General features: G+C 51.2%; 1 protein-coding gene across 1 annotated transcript in view; it reads right to left on the bottom strand.

The window, feature by feature from the left end:
- Window positions 1-17,886, bottom strand: part of ADAM12 (ADAM metallopeptidase domain 12) — a 270,213-nt gene extending 252,327 nt beyond the window's left edge. The window contains exons 1-2 of the mRNA XM_025047549.1: window positions 17,881-17,886; window positions 16,014-16,184 (exon numbers count right to left, since the gene is read on the bottom strand). Coding sequence (XP_024903317.1) covers window positions 16,014-16,184; window positions 17,881-17,886 — 177 coding nt within the window. The remainder of the gene's footprint in view (window positions 1-16,013; window positions 16,185-17,880) is intronic.
- Between the last annotated feature and the right edge of the window lie 2,979 nt (window positions 17,887-20,865).

The raw sequence follows: 20,865 nt of genomic DNA, 5'->3' as shown, positions 1-20,865 counted from the left end.
CCGCCCGCCCCCCCGCCACTCAGCTCCTGCTGTGCAACCTGGTTGCTAACAGGCCATGGACGGTACTGGTCTGCGGCCAGGGGTTGGGGACCCCTTGCAGTTACTGATTTCATTCCTCTGACGACACCGATCATTTCAAATGTTAACACATGACCCAAATTAGTTCTGAGAGACCCGGTCTGGGGACTCCTGTTTCCATGGTTAGGGAAGACAATGCCTGCACGGGGGCTGGAGAGACGGAGACATGAGACCGAAGTCGGTGGCAGCTGTCGCCGCTGTGATGACTGGGCCCCGCTGAGAACAGAGCCAGCGGGGAGATGCTGAGCGGCTTAGAGAATAAATGCCCGTTTTGAGGGCATTGGTCGAGTCACCGGAGACTATTATGTCTGAAGCCAGGAGTTTTCGGATGTGTGATTAGAAAAAAATCCCTTTTTAACAGAAGCGGGCCTTAGCTCGTTTTCTGTCGCTGGTAACCGAGAGTTAGTTTATTCATTAGATAATTCTCAACAAGCGATCATCACCCTCTGCCAGAGTCCACTCCGAAACAAACTGGTGAGCCCGGTCCAGAGGGTGAGATGCAATTCGAGTGCGCTGACTGCATGACAGAGTGGGAATCCTTGCTTAAAAACTTCACAACCCAAAGGTAGACATCAGCGAGCCACTGGGCTGTCGAGGGGAAGCAGGGAAATGCACGTGTGGGGACCAGCAGCTAGAGAGAATGGCCTACCATCCAGTGCAGACGATCGAAGACAGTGGGAATTAAGGACCCGAACCTTGGAAGAGGCCCAGGGCTGGAGGCGAGGATCTCGTCGTGCTGACGGAGGTGACGGTGGCAATGTCCGAGAATGCTAAAAGGGTCCGGGGAGCGAATGCAGTGAAAACGAGGCAGACAGAAGACAGAGCCCTGGAGTTCCATAGGCTTAGAAGGCTGCAGGAGAACAGCAAAGCGGAAGAAGCTAGGGGAGAGGCGGGGGGTTTTTTTTTACGCAGAAACCCAGGGCAGCAGCTGGAAGAGAAAGGGATCTCCACCTACAGAGAGCAACGGGTCGCGGACCCCAGAGACTGAGAGGATGGCAAGGACTTTACAAGGATGTCGTTGACCTTGCCAAAAGCTGTTCCAGGCAAGCGATAGGGTAGAACCAGATTACACCTGCTACGCAGCAAATCCAGGGTGAAAATGCAAACCCAAGTGCCATCGGCTGCCTCTGAGACACCTGGCGGCTGAGGTGGGGGCAAACAACAGGTGGGCACACAGAAACTGGGGGTTAACTCTAAAGAACACAGATGCCGTGGCATCGTCTCTGATTGCAAATCACCGTTTAGGATGCCAGTCTCATTTTCAGTGGATGGTACAGGAAACTTACACAGTAAATAAAAGCGTGAGGCTATAGAGCATCGCTCGGTACATCTACATCAGTCAGTAAAATTATCAAGAGCTGAATCATGGCCGTCGGGTGAGAACTCACCGAGATGTGAAACTGTGCACTATGAAGAGAATAATAACGTTTTGCCCAGTGTCAGCGGTATAAGGTCAGACAGTGCATCCTAAAAAGTAGAAGACAAGGTCCCCGCCTACGTTGAGGTCCAGTGCAAGATAAAACTTCCAGGAAGCCTCCTCTGAGCTGCGCCCCCAAAATATGAAGCCTCCGCCCCCATGGGACTTGGGCCCTCCTGCCCCCCAGGCCGGGTGTGGCTCTAGTCAGTTCTAGAAACAGTGTTTTTCTCCTTAGGTGTCTGTCTCTTTCATTGGGCTGAAAAATGCATGGGGGCAGGGATTGCCTTTCATTCCTCTTCCTAGCGAGAGTCTGGCACAGAGCAGGCCATCAGTTAGGGTTAGCAGATTTAGCAAAAGGGAAGAAAATAACATTTCGTTAAATTTGGAATTTGAATTGAAATGCTGCATGCGACGTGCTTTCACTCGACAGTTATTTGTTGTCTGTCTGAAGGTCAAGTTTTCCTGGGCATCTGTGTTTATCTGGCGACTCCACCTCCCACCCACGTTTGGCGAAGGAATGCAGAGGTACAGCTGGGGCAGGGGTGGGAGGAGAAGCGAACTGGCCGAGGACAATGACTCCTCCTGAAGCCCTCCTCCCAAAACAATGCTATCTGAAGGTGCCACGATGCTGAAGGCAGCACAGGAGTGATACAGCTGAGAGCGGCAGCAGGAGATGGGAGAGAAGTTAGGCAAAGCGCGTAGCGGCCACACCCGTGGGGGGCCACGAGATGGGGGAGGGGCGGTCCGACGTGGGGCCTCAGGGGCGCACCTGCTCCCCACCTCCCCACAGCTGGGTCCCCGCAGCCCCTGAAGCTAGAAAGAAGCTGGCTGTGCCTCGGGACGAATGTGGCTGGATTCAGTTTGTGTCTCTCCTCCACACAGATACAACGGGATTTCATGCTGGGTGCAGCTGGGTGGTCCTGACCCCGTGGGAGGCGACCACTTTTGTTCAGAGGGAGATGTGACGTCGGTTGCTCCTTTGCCTGCAGGTGTCGGTGGGGGCTGCAGCCACCGAGCGCTGGCCTGAGCCCGGGGGTCCACGGCAAGGTGGCGCTGCCCACCGGTGGGAGGACACAGCCCCCATGCGCGCCTCTCCACGGGGCTGCTCGAGTATCTTCAGGGCTGGCGGCTGGCTTCCCCCAAAGGGACAGATCCAAGAGACGAAGGCAAAACGTGTCATGTCACACGCACTCTGTCGCTTCTACTGGTGACGTGGACCAACCCTGACTCAGTGCAAGAGGGGGCGTGGGAAGGGCGAGGATCCATCTGAGAAGCTGTGTATCACAAAGCCAGCTTAGGAGATTCAACCCAGAAAATTCAAAATATGCTAATTGGGAACAAAGTCTCTCACCCTGGCAACAGAAGGACATTTTAAGATTTTACAAAGAATGGCCAAAGGCCCCAGGAGACCGCATAAAAGGCAGGCAGAGAACGCAGAGGCCTCATCAACATTATCTTCTTCGAGGTGACGGTCCCACCCATCCTCCGCCCACCCACCCAGATACCGTCTATCACACAAGCTGCTATGGCGGACTCTGGGGAACAGTGGTGAGCAAGAGAGATATGTCTCTGTCCTCCTGGAACAGACGATCCAGTCGGGGAAGCAGATGTGAAACCAGGACGCAAGCGCATAAAACGACGAGACACGGGGTGAAAGAGACAGCCCATCGCAGCAACGAACAGAGCGGGCACCTGCTCGAGCGAGATGACCAGGGAGCTTCTCCTGAGGAAGGTGGGTTTAAGGCAGAGACGCAAAGAGCTTCAGTCACCATGTGCGGAGGTGGGGGGTGGGGGGACCCGAGGACAGAGGCGGGGACCCGTGTTCCCAGAAGGGTTCCCAGGACTCTCGTGGATAGAAGCCAGGAGGAGAAGTCACGTCAAGAAGCCAGGCGAGGAAGATGGGCCCGCCGCCTTTGTCCGGGACAGCCTCGAACAGAAGGGTTGGCCTACGTGGCGCAGCCTGCTGGCGGCTAGAGAAGCCGAGGGCAGAGAGGGGTCCGACCTGGAGACCCCCACGCGTGTGAACGAAGCCACAGGAACGCGAGAAAGGAAGCCAGCTTGATCGCTGGACAGGAGACCAGATGTCCCGGGCGAGGCAGAGCAGAAACCGGCTGAGGGCGGTGTGGGAATCCAGCGGGGGTGGCCTCAGGCTCGCGGGCCAGCCCGGCCGCCGTTTAGAGCATCATCTCAGAGGGGCCTCCGTCAGCGTTCTGCCTCTCGTTTCGGACAAACTTTTGGGAGAGCCATCCACCCACCAACTGGGACACGGCTGAATCGATCAAGAGATAGGACGTGTATATTGTTAGGGGAAGAGATTTGCCCGAGCATTCGTCGTTTATAGTGATGTTTTTAATAATTTGAAACTGCAAGTGCCTAAGGGAAATGCTTGATTATTAAACTAGTTGTGAAAATGATTTTTTGATTTTTTGTGGCATTTATCAATCTTAAATAGAAAAGCACTAGACCGAAACAAAAGTCTAGATAAAAGTAAATGAAATAACTGAAAAACAGGAGACTCTCAAAGTAAACACGAGTAATAACTCACATGTCTGTGAGGACCTACTATGTGCCAAGCACTGGGATGGACCCCGAGGACACTGACGGGAGCGAGCCACAGCATCTGCCTTGAAACCCATAAGGAAACCAGCTGCTATGTGTAGATAACACATCTGTGATGAAGGTACTGAGTGCCTGGCCACGCTGACCCGTACCGGAGGTCCTTTCTGGGTACCTGCCTGCCAGCCAGACACCAGCAAGCGGCATGAATGTGAGTTTAGGAAAAACCAGCTGTCTTAGTCTGCGTGGGCTGCTGTAACATATAGACCGGGCGGTGTACACAGCAGACGTTTATTTCTCACAGTTCTGGAAGTCCACGTCTGGTGCCGGCATGGTCAGGGTCCTGGCGAGGGCCCGCATCCTGGCTTGCAGACGGCCACTTATCCCTGTGTCCTCACAGGGCGGAAATGAAGCTCTGGTCTCTTCTTCTTATAAGGGCACTAATCCCATCGAGGGGCCCCACCCTCATGACCTCATTTACACCTAATAGCCTCCCCAAGGCCCCTCTACCTCACACAGGGAGTGAGGGCTTCCACGTGCAGGTGACACCCAGCGTGAAGAAAATGGAAGGGAGCTCGGGAAGGTTTGGGTCTCATTCTGAAAGAAACAGGAGTCACTCCAAGCAGTTCCGAGACACGGTCAGATGTGTGTGGAAGAGACTCATTCCTCAGCACGGACGGATTCGAGGGCCAGAGACTGAAGGGTGCGTTAAGATGCTACTAAGAAGACGTGCCCTTGAAAACCAGATTTTCCGAGAATATTCCATGGCACGGGGAGCATATAACAACAATAACACACACAGTGAACCTGACACGGGCTGGCCACTTCAACGCCATCTTATTAAGCTTAGCAACAACCCTCTGAAACAGGTACTTTGGAGGTTCCTGTTTTTAATGGAGAAGCAGAGATTCAGGGAGGTCATGTAAGCTGCCAAAGGTCACTTAGCAAGGAGGTGGTGGTGCTGGGTCTGACCCCTGACGTCCAGCTCCTCATGGCCAGGCCACACTGTAAACAGCTCTGAGGGCCTCAGGGCTCAGAAGGGCTGGGTGGGTAGGAGGGACCTGCTACTCAGCAGCCTGAAGACAGCTCTGAGCCAAGGAGCATCTGCCAGGGTGACACCGCCAGGAGTGGCCTCTTGGGGGTGCGGGGCTCCCCCAACCCTGACCCCAATCCCACAGCAGGGCTCCGCTTTTGCCCGTAGTGGGAGAGTGGTGATTTGGGGAACGGTATGGGTGTGGCACCCTTTGTTTCGAAGGGCCAAACTCCACTTCCTCTCCCCAAGTGGACACGAGGAACGCCAACCAAGCCCTTCTGGGTCAGGGTTGGTTCACGCCACGGCGGAGATGTCTCATCCAGAAGCACGAAGACCAGGATGACGGCGAGGCCACCAGTCTTTCGTCCTCACCCAGCAGAGGGAACGGGCCCACGGGTCACACTTCCGTCCTGGTTTCGCCTTCACCGAGGTGATGCTCTGAGTCTGTGTGGGGTCTGCACAGAGCAAGGGCCCCTCAGCCAGCTGGGTGCTCTGGTCTCCACGCAGGCCCGCACCCCGCTTTCTGTCCCTCGCACGACCTACCCACTGCCCTGCCACCGCCTCCCTTCCTGAAGCAGACACTCTAGTTCGACCCTCTTCTAGAACCACGGCCCCGGATGTCACTTACCCACTAACCGCCTCCCCCCGCCCCCCCGCCTCATGGCTTTCCACGGCCTTCGGAACGGCATGCTGGCTTCTTCGCTTGGCATCCAAGGCCCAGCTCCACCTGAAAACCTCTGTCCCCGAGCCCCAGTCCTGCTGGCGTCTGTAAGGTGCTTAAGAGCCATCTGTGAAAATACAGAGAGACGAGGACGCACGCTGTTTCCCACGCTCCGCGTGCAGGCGATGCCGAGCGAGGCTCCAGATCTCAGCCGCGACCTTTTACATAAGGGACGGGGACAGGGGCCTTTCAACGGGCTGCCCCGATTTGCATGGAAGCCAGGACTTGTCACTTAATCAATGTTTCTTCCCATTTGATCCAGAAACACAAGCAAGGGAATTCTCAGGCTAGCTACTTAAAAAAAAAACAAACCAGTTAAGTTAATTTGCCGTCGTGGCTGTAGGAATTTCTTGAACGGAGCCGCCTCCGAGGTTAATGAGTCTAATAGGCCAATTCTGTGTGCGTGGAAATGCTTGGAATCTGTCGCTGGTGAGGTTTCTCTGAAAAACGCACATGTGTTGTCTTTGAGGCTGTTTACCTAACGGAAAGCGAATGTTTCCACAGCTTCTGGACATTTATTTTATAGGAAAAGATCTTCGAAGCTTCTCCAACTCTTTTCCCCACCTGCCAGCGTCGCCGGCCAGCTCTTCCCCTGTAATGCCCGCTGGTGCCAAAAGAATCTCTCCATGTCCCTGCCCCTGAGAACTGACAGAAATGCGCTCAGCGTTTTTATATGTGACTTAAGAACACAGTTTTTGTCCTTCCCAACTGACAGCTCCTGCTTGAACCCGTCCGGGTGACTGAAGGACGCGGGATGAAACCAGACGCTGGCTTTTGTCCTTGGAACTTGGAAAACGCGCGGTTTGTGTGATGCCCGTTCCAGGCCTTTCCCGTGGCAGCTGCATTCCCAGAAATGCTTCCAGGCTGAACCAGACGAGCCTCAGTACCTGCCAACGAAACAGCAGGCTGGAAAAACCGGGCCCTGGGACTCTACCGAGACGGTTCTGGAGATGAACCCACACGAGCTCCCTTCTCCCCTTACAAAGGGGTCTACGGAACCAGAATCCTTAACTCTTCCAAAGCAGCCCAGATGTGAAAACGGCAAGACAGCAAACGTCTGCTCTCAGCACCTCAAATGAGCAAAGCCACACACACAGGCGGCCAGCGTCCGGCCCACCGATGGCTCCTGGGGCTCGGATGCGTTCCCACGTAGTCCACTTAAGACACTAAAAGCAGCAATAACTCTTGGCAATGCAAACACATTCCTATTAGCTGAAGAGGTACAGCCAGAGATTATATGCCCCAGTGGTCTTGTTTTGAACTATAAAAGACGGGTCTAGATTTCAAAGGAGCTCTGACAGAATTCTCTACCCCTGGTGCGCTCTTAACTCTTCCTTATGTTTGTTCTGCAGGAGTTGACATTTCCTGGAGTCTGTTTGAGCAAACTTCAAAGTCATCCTGAAATTAAATGGCCAGTTCTCGTGTGTGTGTGTGTGTGTGTGTGTGTGTGCGCGCGCGCGTGTGTGTGTGTGTGTTTAAAGCGAGAAGTCTCTAGCACCCAGCACAGGGCCTGGGATACAACGGATTTTCAATCTTTGCTGACTAAATGAACGTACAGAAAGAACTCAGTAATTTTTACCCCTGGAAAGTTACATCAAAAATATCTTAGATAGAATGCCCTTGAATGGTGTCTTGCTCCTAGGCAGAGCCACTACCCTACGTGGGTGACCAGGTTCGGCATGGCCCAGCCCACCCCTAAGTGGTGTGTGTGTGTGTGTGTGTGTGTGTGTGTGTGTGTGTTTAAAGTGAGAAGTCTCTAGCACCCAGCACAGGGCCTGGGACACAACGGATTTTCAATCTTTGCTGACTAAATGAACATACAGAAAGAACTCAGTAATTTTTACCCCTGGAAAGTTACACATCAAAAATCTTAGATAGAATGCCCTTGAATGGTGTCTTGCTCCTAGGCAGAGCCACTACCCTACGTGGGTGACTAGGTTCGGCATGGCCCAGCCCACCCCTAAGTGGCTGAACGCGCACCCCCGATGAGATACTCAGGAGACATGTATCGGATGAAAAAATCGAGAGATTGTTAAATTTCTCAAAGGTCGAAAACACCGTTTTCAAATGGTAGAATGTGCTTCCTGATGACAGACAGATGCATTTAATGAGGTAGATAGTACACTTCATTTTAACCATTTATGTGCCTTTTATGTGTTTCAGAAAAAAGTAAATATGTACATCACGTGTGTCAAAAACTATTATGTGTAGCTGCTTCTCTAATTAGGCTAAAATACTGCACATGGGTCACTGGTGACCGAAGTTAGAAAACATGTAAAATGTGTCACCTGCATATCCAAATATGGCCCTGCTAATCCCTCAGTGATGGGGAGGAGTGTACACATAATGTTTCTGAATTTGGGCTGATCCGTCCAGGTATCTTTAGAGATGTCCCTTGGGAGATGCCTGCTGGGGTAAGACGTGCCATCTGAGGCCTGGGACCTGAGCCAAGCTAATGGCTCCCATGGGAATGGGGAATCCAAATGGGAACACAACCCACATACCCTGGTCTCATTAGCTCTCTGCTCTCGCCAACTCTGTTTTGGGTTTAGGACCAAGTCTTTAAATTATACGCTTGGAAAATTAGTAGGTTTGAGCAAAAAGAAGACCCTTAGTTCCTTCAGTGAGTAAAACTTACATGTGAAAATGGTTATACCAGCAGAATAAAACCATTTTGTGTGCCACTTTTAGAAAAAGGTCAAATTAATTTTAAGTAATTAGCAGAGAGGCAGCCTTGAGGCATGACTCAACTGAGAGAAAATAAAAAGACAGAGTTAGGTCAAGTGCTGGAGAGCTGGGAATTAATTTTTATAAAATAACATTTTAGGGAAGAGAACATAATGTTTGGGTTCGATTTCAAGAACTGATTCATTTTAGTGAAAATAGCCATTCTTCTTTTTTGACCTGTGTAGCCATAAAAGGCCAATTCCTGCTATAATTCCTCTTGTACAATGTTTAGATTTCAATATAGCTTGTAAAAAAGCATAGTGTGCCTCCGTTATGACACAGCGGTTAAGATTTGTTTCTTTAAGGTCTAGCAGGAGAGCGCACATGTCTTTCCTGACTCTGTCAGCTGAGGAGACCAAGAAGCAATGACATTGCTGTAGCAGTGAGCACCCTGGTGCGCAGATCTTGGTTTCTGGGACCATTCTCCAATGAACCCGGGCTCCTTTGGAGAAATGGCTGATTTTAGCCCTGGGACAGGAAATATATAAGATGAACCTGGTACATCTTGTAGTGACAGAAAGTAAGACGGTGCTAAGAGCACGTGTGTGTGCGCACACACGCACGCACACACACACACACACACGCACGCACTAATGGGTTAAAGGGGCACAGAAGCCAACTGAAAGAACCCCAGTGGCCAAAGCATAAACACTTTGAACAATAACATAAAGTAGTACAGGATGAGAAACCAAAATATAAAATAAATATCGATGCGTCTGTGTTGATATGAATAAATGACTGAATTGCTCTCCGTGGAGCTGGCCATGCAAACACACCCATGCAGAACAAGACCCCGCCTGGAACGGAGAGGCACATGTGGGGAGTTATCCCAGATAAGACATTAGCGACCACAGAAGTGAAAAATGCAACATTCTACCATGCTATAAAAGGCCTCCAAATGATTTAAGAGCATCTATACTTGGCAGAGGAGGCCAGGAACACCTAGAAAGTCCAGGTTTTCAGAGAGCGGTTTGCCAATTTTCCACAGAAATGGAGAGGCCATGAAGGCACCCTCTGGAGTTTGAATAAACTGCAAATCTTGCCTTTTGTCTGCTCTATCTTCTGAAGCAGCCACGGCCGTCTCCGCGCAGTGAGCAACCCGGGCTTTGGGCACAGAGGAAGGGCCAGGGCCAGGTGACAAACATTCGCATCGCTCCACTAGGCGCCAAGACTGCGCTAAGGGATGAGGGCATAAAGCGGAGGCCACCGCCCCCAGGGAGGGCGTGGCTGGCAGAAGAAGCAGAAATATAAACCAGCGAAGGCTCCACAGGATGACAAAGAGCTGAGCCCCGAGTCGTGTGGAGTGAGGGCCTAAAGCCGGCACGAAAGCAGAAGTAAGTCCGAAGGTAGAGTCTAAATTTGTCTACGCTTTGAGTGCATTGGTGTGCTTGGTATGACTGCACATCACAGAGATGCCTGGGGCTTCTGAGGACAAAGGTATGAGGAAAAACCAGTGTGGTTGGTGATGTCAGAACGGGCTTCACAAGAGAAGGGGCTTCAGGAATGAGTAAGACTCGGGGACACAGGTGACGAACACGGCACATTTAGGCAACAGGCTGCCGCTGGGGGCTGAGAGCGGGGAGCAGAGCCTGTGGAGTCAGGACGGCCCAGCCTGCAAGCACCTTGCGCATCACACAGAGGAACCTGGCTTTGAAGGCAGGTGTCATGAGAAGCTTCTGAAGGATGTCTCAACCTCCTGACTTCGAGGGAGGTGGGGGGTGACAATCTTTTTTTCTGGGGACTATTAAACAGAGAACATGGGTGGGGGGCTGTGTCCACCTTGGGGCATGGTGCATTTAAAGTAATTGGGAACTTTCAACTGGGGGCCCCTGGAATCTGTTGGGTGTCAGTGACCCATCTCAGGGGCCATGGCGGGGGGCACGATGTGGATTTTAAGTCAATGTGTGTTACAGGACAGACGGTGAGCTTATCAAGTAAAACGAGCCCGATACAGCACTTCACACGCAGTAGGAATGCGGGTGTGTTGGCTACTGTGATGGTTGTTACTCATTGAGCCCCTGTCCGCTCCCTGCTATAGGTGGACCCCTAGGGAGGCCACAGTGGGAGAGACCTCAGTCAGAAATGGGTCTAGGAAGAAGCTCAGGGGAAACCAACAGGTAAAGGACAAAACCAACAAGAGTAAAAAGTGAGAATTAAAAACATATGGGAGAAACGAGAGGGAACGGGGTCTCCTCGGGAGCCAAAGGGAGCGAGGATTTCAAAGGAGGGTGAATCAGGGTCAAGATAAGTCAGATAAAGAGCGAAAGGCACGCGCTGGCTTCGGAAGGCCGCGAGGCCACCTGTGACCTTCGCAGGAGCAGCTCGGGTGACCGCTGGCCCTGGCAGCAGCTCCCGAGGGCGCAGAGCGAACGAGGAGGCGGTGAGCAGCGGCCACACCACCCCCCGCAAGGCTGACTGTGGAGGGGCGAACGGGCACGGGCATTCGAGGGGGAGCGGGGCTCAGTGTTCGCCGCCGCGAAGCAGAGCGAACGAGCGCATGGAGCCGAATCCGCCTCAGCCGTTTTCATCAGCGCCCGTCCGGTATCCGATCCTCGGCATCCGAGACCCGCCAGAGGCTGGGGGAAGCCAGGGTCTCCCGTCCTAATCCGTTTGCCCTTTTCATTTTCCATTTCACGTCCCGCGCCCGCAATTTCATTCTCGTACGGGAAGCGGGAAACGGGAAATGGAACATTTCCTGACGCGGTCCAAGGCTGGGCTCAGTGGAGGTCACGATCCGTCACCTGCACGTGTCTTCCCTGGGTCCAGGGTTGATTTTCTTTTGAAGACGTAAATTGGATATTGGTCCCTAAAGACACTTAACCTTTCGATATCACCTTACATTTATGTAGTAGCTTCTAGTTCCCACCGGATTTTTACATCATGGTTTCATCTCATTCTTACAATGACCCTAAGTAGGAGGAAAAGCAGATAAACTGATGCTCCTGTGATAGACCAGACCAACCACAAGCAAACAAACGGGGCACACAGGTCCCAGGCCGCCCCGCCCCACGCCCCTTTCAACAAAATTCTCAGTGGCGATGATGGCTTATTTCTTCATTTGTAAAGGACATAATAATATCCTAGCACATATTTCAGAGAGACAGACAGACAGAGACAGAGACAGAGATCGCAAATATTTTGCCCAAATCAGCTGAGCCAGGTCGACCGGCTCTCCCGTGGTGGCCGAAGCGTCACTCTCCACCAGCATCATGGGAGACAGACAGACAGAGACAGAGACAGAGACAGAGATTGCAAATATTTTGGCCTAAATCAGCTGAGCCAGGTTGACCAGCTCTCCCGTGGTGGCCGAAGCGTCTCTCTCCACCAGCATCATGGTTCTAACCCATGTGCTCCCGAGAGCATGTCATAGAAAGGAAGATGCCCGGGCCTCCCCCCAAACCAGCTAAATCGAACTCTCAAAGACTGGACGCTGGACACTGACTTATGTGAGTCTCCAGGTGCTTCTAGAACGCAGGTGGCTAGAAACCACTGTACACGGTGAGTCAATGACGTAGCGGAAAACAAATTAAGGAGAGGGTCCTCCCGTTCGGGGCTGTTTATGATGGCGCCACCACGCGCCTGGTTCGCAGGTGCAAAACGTCTCTCCCCGCGGGCCAGCCCGAGGGGCGCTCCCTCCCACCCGAGTCCGTGTTCAGGCTGTGGGCGGCCGCCCTCGCTTCCCCGGTCGCCCCCGGCTCCTTGCTGCTCGCCTCGTTTCCCCTCAGGGCCCCATGTGGGGTCTCTGCCCAGCTGTCGGGGTTCTGTCAAAACTCGACGTTGCCCCCCGGCTCAAAGCCCCGCAGCGGCGACTCACACCGGCCAACCTCACGGGCCTCACTCGCCACTGTGAACTCCCGCCTTCTGTCCCTCCATCCCAGCCCCATGCCTGCTGCCTGGGTGCTCCTCCCCACATGGCGGCACAGCTGGCACACCGGTCAGTGCCTTCGCGTCACTGCTCGCCGTGATCTCCGCAGGGAGCCCTCTCCTGACCCGTCCTGGTCCGTGGGCACCGACCTCCGGCCTCGGTATTTACCCTCAGACACCTGTCATCAAATTATTTGTTTACATGTCCCTCCATGTAGTCGGGCAAGCTCCATACGGGCGCCAGCACCAAGAACAGTGCTCAGCACACGACAGGCATTTAATCGGGATTTCTGAGTAAATGATCAACTCCCTGGGGACTTGGGCCAGCCTTGCAGGCATGGGTGCTTTGAAACGAAGCACTGCGGGGCAAGTCTTGGGTTCAGGCTGGGGTCACAGGGGCGGCCGTGAACACCGGCCTGGTGGGGTGCTGGTTGAGAGAGGGAGGGGGTGTAGATCAGGACACTGGGTCTTGGGGGTTGGGTGTTCGTGGCGAGTCAGGACCACACGGAGATGCGCTTTTCATGCCCGGCCCAGTTTTCCCACGTACTGTGGACGTGAGGTCCACCTCTGAAGGCTTCGAGCAGGACCGGGGTGGGTCAGAGCTTTGTTTTAGAAAAACAATTCTGGAGGAAAGTCAGAGGGGACCTGACTTGGAATTTTAGGTCCGCTTCTCTACAGTCCCGCCTAAGTCCCCAGGGTCTTGTGGCATTCGCAACTAGAAACCGCCTGTTCACACTTCCAGGTCTGGTTTCCTGGACTTCTGATGGCCATCCATAGAGAAACGATGTTTAATGCGAGGGCAGCATTTCTGTACATATTACAAGAAATGCCTCTCATTACCATGAACACTGCACGTGTTACCTCTGAGGAGAACGAGCACAAGAATTCAAGTTGCGGTTTGGTGAGTCACAAAATCAGAATGCAGACCTATCAGAGAAAGACGGTTGCAGAGTCTCGTCTCGGGAGGAATGTCTGTTTTCTACAGGCTACTGTTTCGACAGTGAGGTCACATGGGACCCAGTCAGCCTCGCCTCGGGTTCAGCCCTCGATGCTCCGTGTCATCCCGAGACCGTCCATCTGGTTTCCCACCACGGCAGACACACCAGACTCCCTGTGCTCTGCACACCAGCCTTTCACACACTTGCTCTCCTCCTGTCTGGCTCTTTCAAGCTTACTGAAAAGGTTTCACGGCGTTAATAGAAAAGTCTTCCCTGGCCAGGTACCTATCGAAATCGATCTCTTCTGTGGGTCCCATTAATGATATGCTGTTTCTTTCTTAACACTTATCACAATCTGAATTTGTTTTATCGACGTTACCCTCATTAGAATGTGAGTTCGTGGAGGCAGAAAGCTTGCGTGCCTTCTTCGTTAACTGTGTGCCTAGTACCTGGCACATAGTAGGTGCTCAATTAAAAAAGAGCTGAATAGAAAGCAACAGGGAAGCAAGGAACCTAACAGGAGAGCAGAAAAGCAAGAACGCGAATCTAAATGTCTAAGGTACAGGAGGCACAGTTGTGCCTCGAAAATATTCCTTAATGTACGTTTCATATACTGGAAGATACACTCTGTTAATGCAGTTTAAAATTAAAATGTTTACTGTTCTACTTGCTTACAAGAAAGACATACACATACACATCATTAGCCAGAATCCCTATTCCCACAACAGGTACAAACCCCCACCCGGAAGAGAATTACGGCACACACGTGCACATGTGTTAACGGACATGTGCGTGCACCCGTTCCACACGGGGTCTCAGAGGTCACACGCAGGTACACACGCAGGTAGAGTGTCATAATGCTGATCCTGTGAGCCGTATGTCGAGATGAGCCCCTGGCATCGAAACAAAATGCCATTCCCCAAATTGCCTGGCTCCCTATTCCCCCTAAACAATGCCAGCAACCTGGAGTTACTTTAGTGCACTAGGATGGGCCTACTACTTGTGTGGTTCTAATCCTGGAGGTGGAATCCCTGAGGAGTTGGGACAGCTATCAAATAGTCGTGGTTTTTCCTAGGTTTCTACCAAGATGGTGCTGGTGGCCCGCAGTCATCAGACTGTGATTCGGCCAGCGGCAGACGAGCTGCTTCCTCCCCCGACTCGCCTGGTGATGGCTGCCAGGTGGTTGGTTAGCAGGAATAATGAAGCTGGGGGTCAGGAACCAGAGCCACTCTGAACTGGTCCATTCCCATGGCGACGACAAGCCACACCAGATTGTCACCCTGACTGCCCCCCAGGTAAGGTTGCAGATCAAATATAGGACACCAGAGAAATCTGGATTTCAGATAAACAATGAAGAATCTTTTGGTGTAAGCACATCCCCGAATATTGCATGAGACTTACACACACACACACACACACACACACACACACACACACACAAAAGCATCGTTTATCCGAAGTCAAGTGTAACGGGGCCTTCTGTACGTTTATCTGCTAACTCTGGCAAGCCTATCTCCAGAAAAGCTCCTGTGACAGCTCTGCCACCCAAGAAACTCTAGGTTCTTCCATATTTTTGTATTATTAATTAGTGCCCATAGATATTTTTTAGGCATGCTTTCTTTATAAAATACTTTATTGCTCTTTTTCTGCATCTAACAAATCCTATCTCATCTGGCTGATTAACAGCACAATGAAATGGTCTTTAATGTCTTAAGTTTTTCTTCTAGGAAATGTCAGAGCCACAGCGATCGACTTGTACTTTGCGTATTCAATTCGCAACAGTCTCTGTGAAACAGAAATATCCCAAAAGTGCGGATCTGGCATTTACATCCTCTCACCAGACCCCGGACTTTTTGGAATGCTCACTTTCAACTGAGAGCATCCCTAGAAAATCAATTAATGATGCAAATCGTATTATTGCTACTCACATAAAGGTCCCCTCAGTGGCTCTTCCAGAAAGCTACAGAGGATTTTCACAGTCTCAACTACTCTTAAAAAAAAAAATCTGTTTTCTATTATGAAAAAATAACCTAAAAATAGTTCCACATAACACAAGGACAAAGCCATCTGTATGAGCTCTCCAAAGAGCTCATATTTCTATAGATTTTATCACTTTCCAACTGTTCCAACGAATTCTGAAATTTAAGAAATTCATATAGATTTGGCAGATAAAACTCATCGAAATATTTAATTTAATCATTAATATTTTGATTATTTCATATTTTTCTTTTACATCAGATCAAAATGTGTCAAAGTAAACAAAGTGTAAAACTGTATTATAACGCATTAAAGCTTTTTTTAAAAAAGTTTCATTAAAATGTTTCTCCCAATAATCAACTGATAAAACCAAAATATTGATAAACTAGCCATTAATACAGAAAAATACCCAACATTTGAGGAAAAGAAGAAAACCACAAAAGCGTGTATCTAGACATGTAATCCCTGGTATGTGTTTGAAAAATACCTTTCAACAGATGCAAATGACATCAGTCATCGGAACTGACACATCCAAATTGGTTTGTGTTGCATCCTTATAAGAATAAAGATTTCACTTATATGAGGTTAAAGTTAGCATTAAAATAAAGACAAAACTTGAATGAAAGAACATGAGTGCAGTTACATGTGATTTTAAAACTTCAGCCGCTGAAAAGTCAAGAAAAAGCAAAACAAGAAACAGACCTTTGAGTCAACACTGTTCTTTGGGGTCCAGAGGTCTCCATTCGCAAGAGAGGCGCTGACGACTTCATACGCTCCTCCCTGGTCCCTCGTCCGGGCCTGCTGCACAGAAGGTGCTGAGCTGCTCCCCAAGGTCACCCCTGCATCAGAAAGAAAACAGCCCCATTCTTCATTCTAGTCAGGAAGAGTTTGGTATCAGAAGCTTATGACATAAACGACTCAGTGAAAATACATGGAAGTTGAGTAGAGCTAGGCAAGCACCATGATCTGTTCGATCGCAATACGTGTGAAAAGCGACAAAGTCTCTGTCAACCTAACCATCAAATTTGGAAACTCAAAGAAAACGAAAAGCTAAAATTTTTCCTTCAAGACCTAACAGCGTGTGCTGGGTGATTATCAGAGTCAAAGTGTGTGATTTCGTCCTTCAAGTCCTAACAGCGTGTGCTGGGTGATTATCAGAGTCAAAGTGTGTGATTTCGTCCTTCCACGAGTGACCCAAATGCACAAGCGGTGACTTTTTAATGCTTTGCTTGAGATCGATCACCTCCCTATGAAAAGTCTCAGGGCTTCAGCTGCATTGAGACAGGTACATTTGCTGGAGTCCCAGTGAACGGGTTAAGCACGATACCAGCCCTCCCCGGCCGGCTCACGGACGCTAATTTTCTAGCCTTTGGTGAGTGAGTCTATAGACAAAATTAATTTGCCAGTTCAGACGGACTAGACTGGTTTACGAAAAAAGGAATTAAGTCATTCAATGAATGATGATACGATCTTGTTTCTTGGGGTCCTGTCTGTCCAACCTGTTAATATACCGACACAGGTCCAATTTAGCCCAATTTCCATCCAGGATCCTAAGGGAAGGTATAACGTCCTTCCCTTCTGCAGAGCGGATCACTTTCTTAACATACACAGCGACTTCTCTGGGCTCACTCTCCTATGAGGTCACGCCGCTGCTATTTGGTGCGGCCACAGTATGTCCCTCAAGGTAAGGGGTGGGGGCGGCTCCCCTCATGTGCCGCCCCATTTCTTCGACCAGGACTCGTAATTTTCAGACCTGAGTCATAATAGCACAGTTTTAAGTTACTAAGGAGTTCACATTTATTGGGCACAAATGGTATTGAAATTTTAATCCTAGACATTTTACAGTTCCCCAAATACTTTTCAACACACACCGTTTTATCATTCTCAATGTGGAAGTCTGCTGTTATAGTCAGGTTACAAAAGAATCTCTACTCCAGTATCGACCGTCTGACATGGCCTCTCTGGAAAATTCTCAAGCTGGTCACAAAGCATTTAGGGCTCCCAGGTGTTACGAACCAAAGAAACAGGGATGAAGCAAGAGCTGGGAAGATGGCCAGGGCCAGAGGGAGTGAGCTGGGCCCCTCGGCCACGTGGGGATGTGGGGGGCGGGAGCACAGGTAGGCAAGGACAGGAGACAGTGGTCCTCAGGGCTGGGATGAGCTGAGTCTTCAGGGCTGAACCCGCATCCAAGAGACGATGAGGGTTCTGGCCATGCGAGCAGAGGGGGCCGACTCCAGGGGGTGACAGCTGTGGACGCTGGTGGAGGGCTGGCCGGAGGTGGAAAGAGCGGGCCATCTGAGTGGAGGACGTCACGAGCCCTCGTGCTGGCTGCAGAGGGACAGTCACCGGCAGTCTGGAGATCGTGACCCTCGCCCGGTGGCTTGACGTCGTGCCCTCCTGTGCGCTCCGAGAGGGCGTGGCCTCACCGCAAGCGGGGGCCTGGGGGACAGACACGCCGCAGCAGCAGAGCCAGCTCCACCGCAGGTCTGCATGGGGCCCTGGGCCAGCGGTCCGCACACTCGCTCATTCCTTCATCCTCTCGCCCACTCAACAGCTACCGATGACCTGCCTTCATCGTGACGGGCGGTCTAGGCCTGGCGTCTTCCATGCAAAAGGCCCATTCTTTCTACTGCAGGCCAGCAGCCCCTCATGTCACCGGGAGCCAGCCCCTCTGCCAGCACTGCTGGGACCCTCCTCTCTAAACACAGCCTCACCCCAGAAGACTCGGCCCTCTCCGTCCTGTCTGCCCCAGAGAGGACACAGGTAAAGCTGCGGCCCCCACCCCCGACTTGCATGTAGTCTGCTGTCGGGAGAGACGGCGGACAAATGAGACCATGTCAGAGAACGGCCAGGACCGTGAAACCACAGGGCCACGGGGACCGTCCGTGCTGTCCTTGTAACTCTTCCGTAAATCAAAAATGATTTCGAAATAAAAAGTTAATGAGAAAAACGAGGCGGTAGTGAGAGGTGGGGTGGGGTGCTGTGGGGAGGGGGGCTACTCTTAGCAGCCAGGCCAGGAGAGACCTCGATCCTGTTGGGACGGGGAGCGTGGAAGCCGAGATGTGGAGGGCAGAACCACCCGGCCCCACACGGAGCTGCAGGAGGGGCGTCTGCAGAGGGACGGGGGGTGCTTCCCCTTGCCTTAAAATGAGGCAGAGCATGGGGAGGCCGGAAGGGGTGACACACGGACGCCTAGAGAACACCAGGTGGCTTTGTCAGCGTCGCCCCCTACGCGTCACCCCCTACGTGTCGCCAGGACCCAGGCGTCTCGCTCAGGACCCTCGGTGACATTCGCGTGCTGGAATTTGCCGAAGCAAAGTACTGGCCCAGGTGCGCAGCGTCTGCAGAGCTGGACCAGACGGTGCAATTAGCTAAGCTTCTCTTAAGAAGAGCCGGTACATTATCTGAAGTGGATTAAGGAGGCTTTGAAATACCAGAAATTAGGGAGTAAACACTGAGGAGCCATCTGAACTGTCCCCTCAATCCACGAAATCCATGCCACGTGCCAAGTTATCACAGCCCTTATTTTGATCTCTTGAAAAGTCAGGTAAAACCGTTACAGTGACTGCAAGCATTTAAAAATTTCTTCTAAGTAAACAAACCAATTCGATCATAAGCTACTCCTAGCAATTCTGTCAGTGAAGCTGCTGCCACAAGTGAACTGTTAAACTGACTAGTTAATCACAAGTCCAATCGTCCAAGGGCCTGTTAACGAGGCTGAGGAGAAGGCGTAAAGCTGGAGTCCCCCATCGCCCCCACCCACCACAGCGGGGAGGCCAGGACGGTTTCCGCGCATCCTCCAGCTACGATGCTCAAAGGCCTGGAAGATTTGCACCCAGCTCTCAGATATTGGGGGAAAAGTCTTTGCATTTAATAGCTCTCATTTGAGAAGCTGTATGTCTTAGAAGGAAGAAGGCGGTGCCTCGGACTCCGCATCTCATCTCCTGGTCAAACCATGAAGATGCCTCTGCCGGCGGGGTGGGGGTGGGGGGTCCGAGAGCCAGCGACGCCGTGCCCTTGGCTTTGTGGAAGCTACAGAGGCCTTTGAGGGGCCTCTTACTTGATAACCAGGCTGTAGCTGCACAAACCAAATATAAAGACTATGCTCAGAGAAAGACACAATTATTTACCCTCCAGAAGGCAAAACGTTCCAACCCTTTTCACCTACATATCCAGCCTCTTAATGCAAAAGAAGTCCTTTCTGGTTGGAGTTCTTTCTTCTAAGAAGCTTTATTTCCAAATATCCCAAGGAGAATTTAGAGGCAGACTGTGCCAGCCCTTCTAGAAAGTTGTGCAACTTTCTTAAGAAACCGAGTAACTGCACTGTTTGCTGAGCACGGTATTTGTGATCTAGGTTCGTGGGCGATGAAGTCATCTTGCAGCTTTTTAATTGGTTGCGCAATACCTGCCACCCCCCCACCCCCCCCAGTATCCATAGTCAGAAGACTGTGTCTTATGAGCTTTTCTTATGTATTTACACACTGGTATTTCTTCTAGATGATGCACATAAAAAATTTTATTTGTGCCGCATGGAGAGACAGAATAAATTACACACAGCTGTGAGATATCGGAATGCATTTTACGGAGTGATCTTGTTGACAAACCGTAAAAGCAGGTCTTGAATGATGTGTACATTCAAGCCCTAGAAACTCAGGGGGAAAATATGACCTTATAAAACAGACAGTTCGCGTACATTTTTGTTTCTCATAATATTGGGGCATCAACAAAACTTAGTTGCCTAAATAAGAAATTTGAATAGCTAATACGGGGGAGGGAATTCCAGCTTTCTGTGGTCGGGGAACCTGATACTCTGCTTGCCATTTTAATAAAATGGCCAGTTTGCTTTGGCCTTGTCGTGGAAAGAAGCATAGAGCTATTTTGGTCTCTAACGCGATTTTCTTCTGTAACTCTCGGCTCTGCGTTCTCCTGGGATGTGTGTGTGCCCGCAGCACTCGTCATGTGAGCTCGTCATCCTCAGTCTGATTACCGCAGGTCAAGAGGGAAATTTCAGACCCGGTTCCTTAGGCGAGAATTTTTGCAACAGTGGCTTTTAACATTTTGGAAAAGTCAACGATGAAGACATCCCTCCAGTGACTCCAGACATCCCCGTGTGATTCACCCAGAGCCTGGCTGCCAAATCCTGCCCCATCCCTGCTCCAGCCAAGCCTCCTTCTCCCAGATTACTGAGTGAGGTCCAGACCACCCTGATGCCACCTCAGGGCTGAGACAGTGGACAATGGGCTTCATGGAGTCACCGGGCCTGACCCTGGTCCTGACTCCTCTTATAGTTACTGCCTCAGTCAAAGTGTGCATCTGAGGTCCTCCCCTCCACAAGACAGGAACACTTTCTCTCGCCCCCACGATTCTCATCGAGTTCAAGAAGCTCAAATAAGTTATGCGGTCGAAGGCTTTCAAAAAGCTTAACGCAGGAGAATCAGTCTAGGATGTCAGCCTCTTAGCTCCCAGACCGCCACGCAGCGTTGGTCTAAACAAACTGCACTCACGGCATTCGAGTGCCAACTGCATACGGATCACTGGGAAATGCCAGGGTTTG

Source organism: Pteropus alecto, unplaced genomic scaffold (genome assembly GCF_000325575.1).
Source record: "Pteropus alecto unplaced genomic scaffold, ASM32557v1 scaffold74, whole genome shotgun sequence".
Classification (NCBI taxonomy): domain Eukaryota; kingdom Metazoa; phylum Chordata; class Mammalia; order Chiroptera; family Pteropodidae; genus Pteropus; species Pteropus alecto.
Note: the sequence above shows the minus strand (reverse complement) of the source record. Positions and strands in the feature narration are given on the sequence as shown.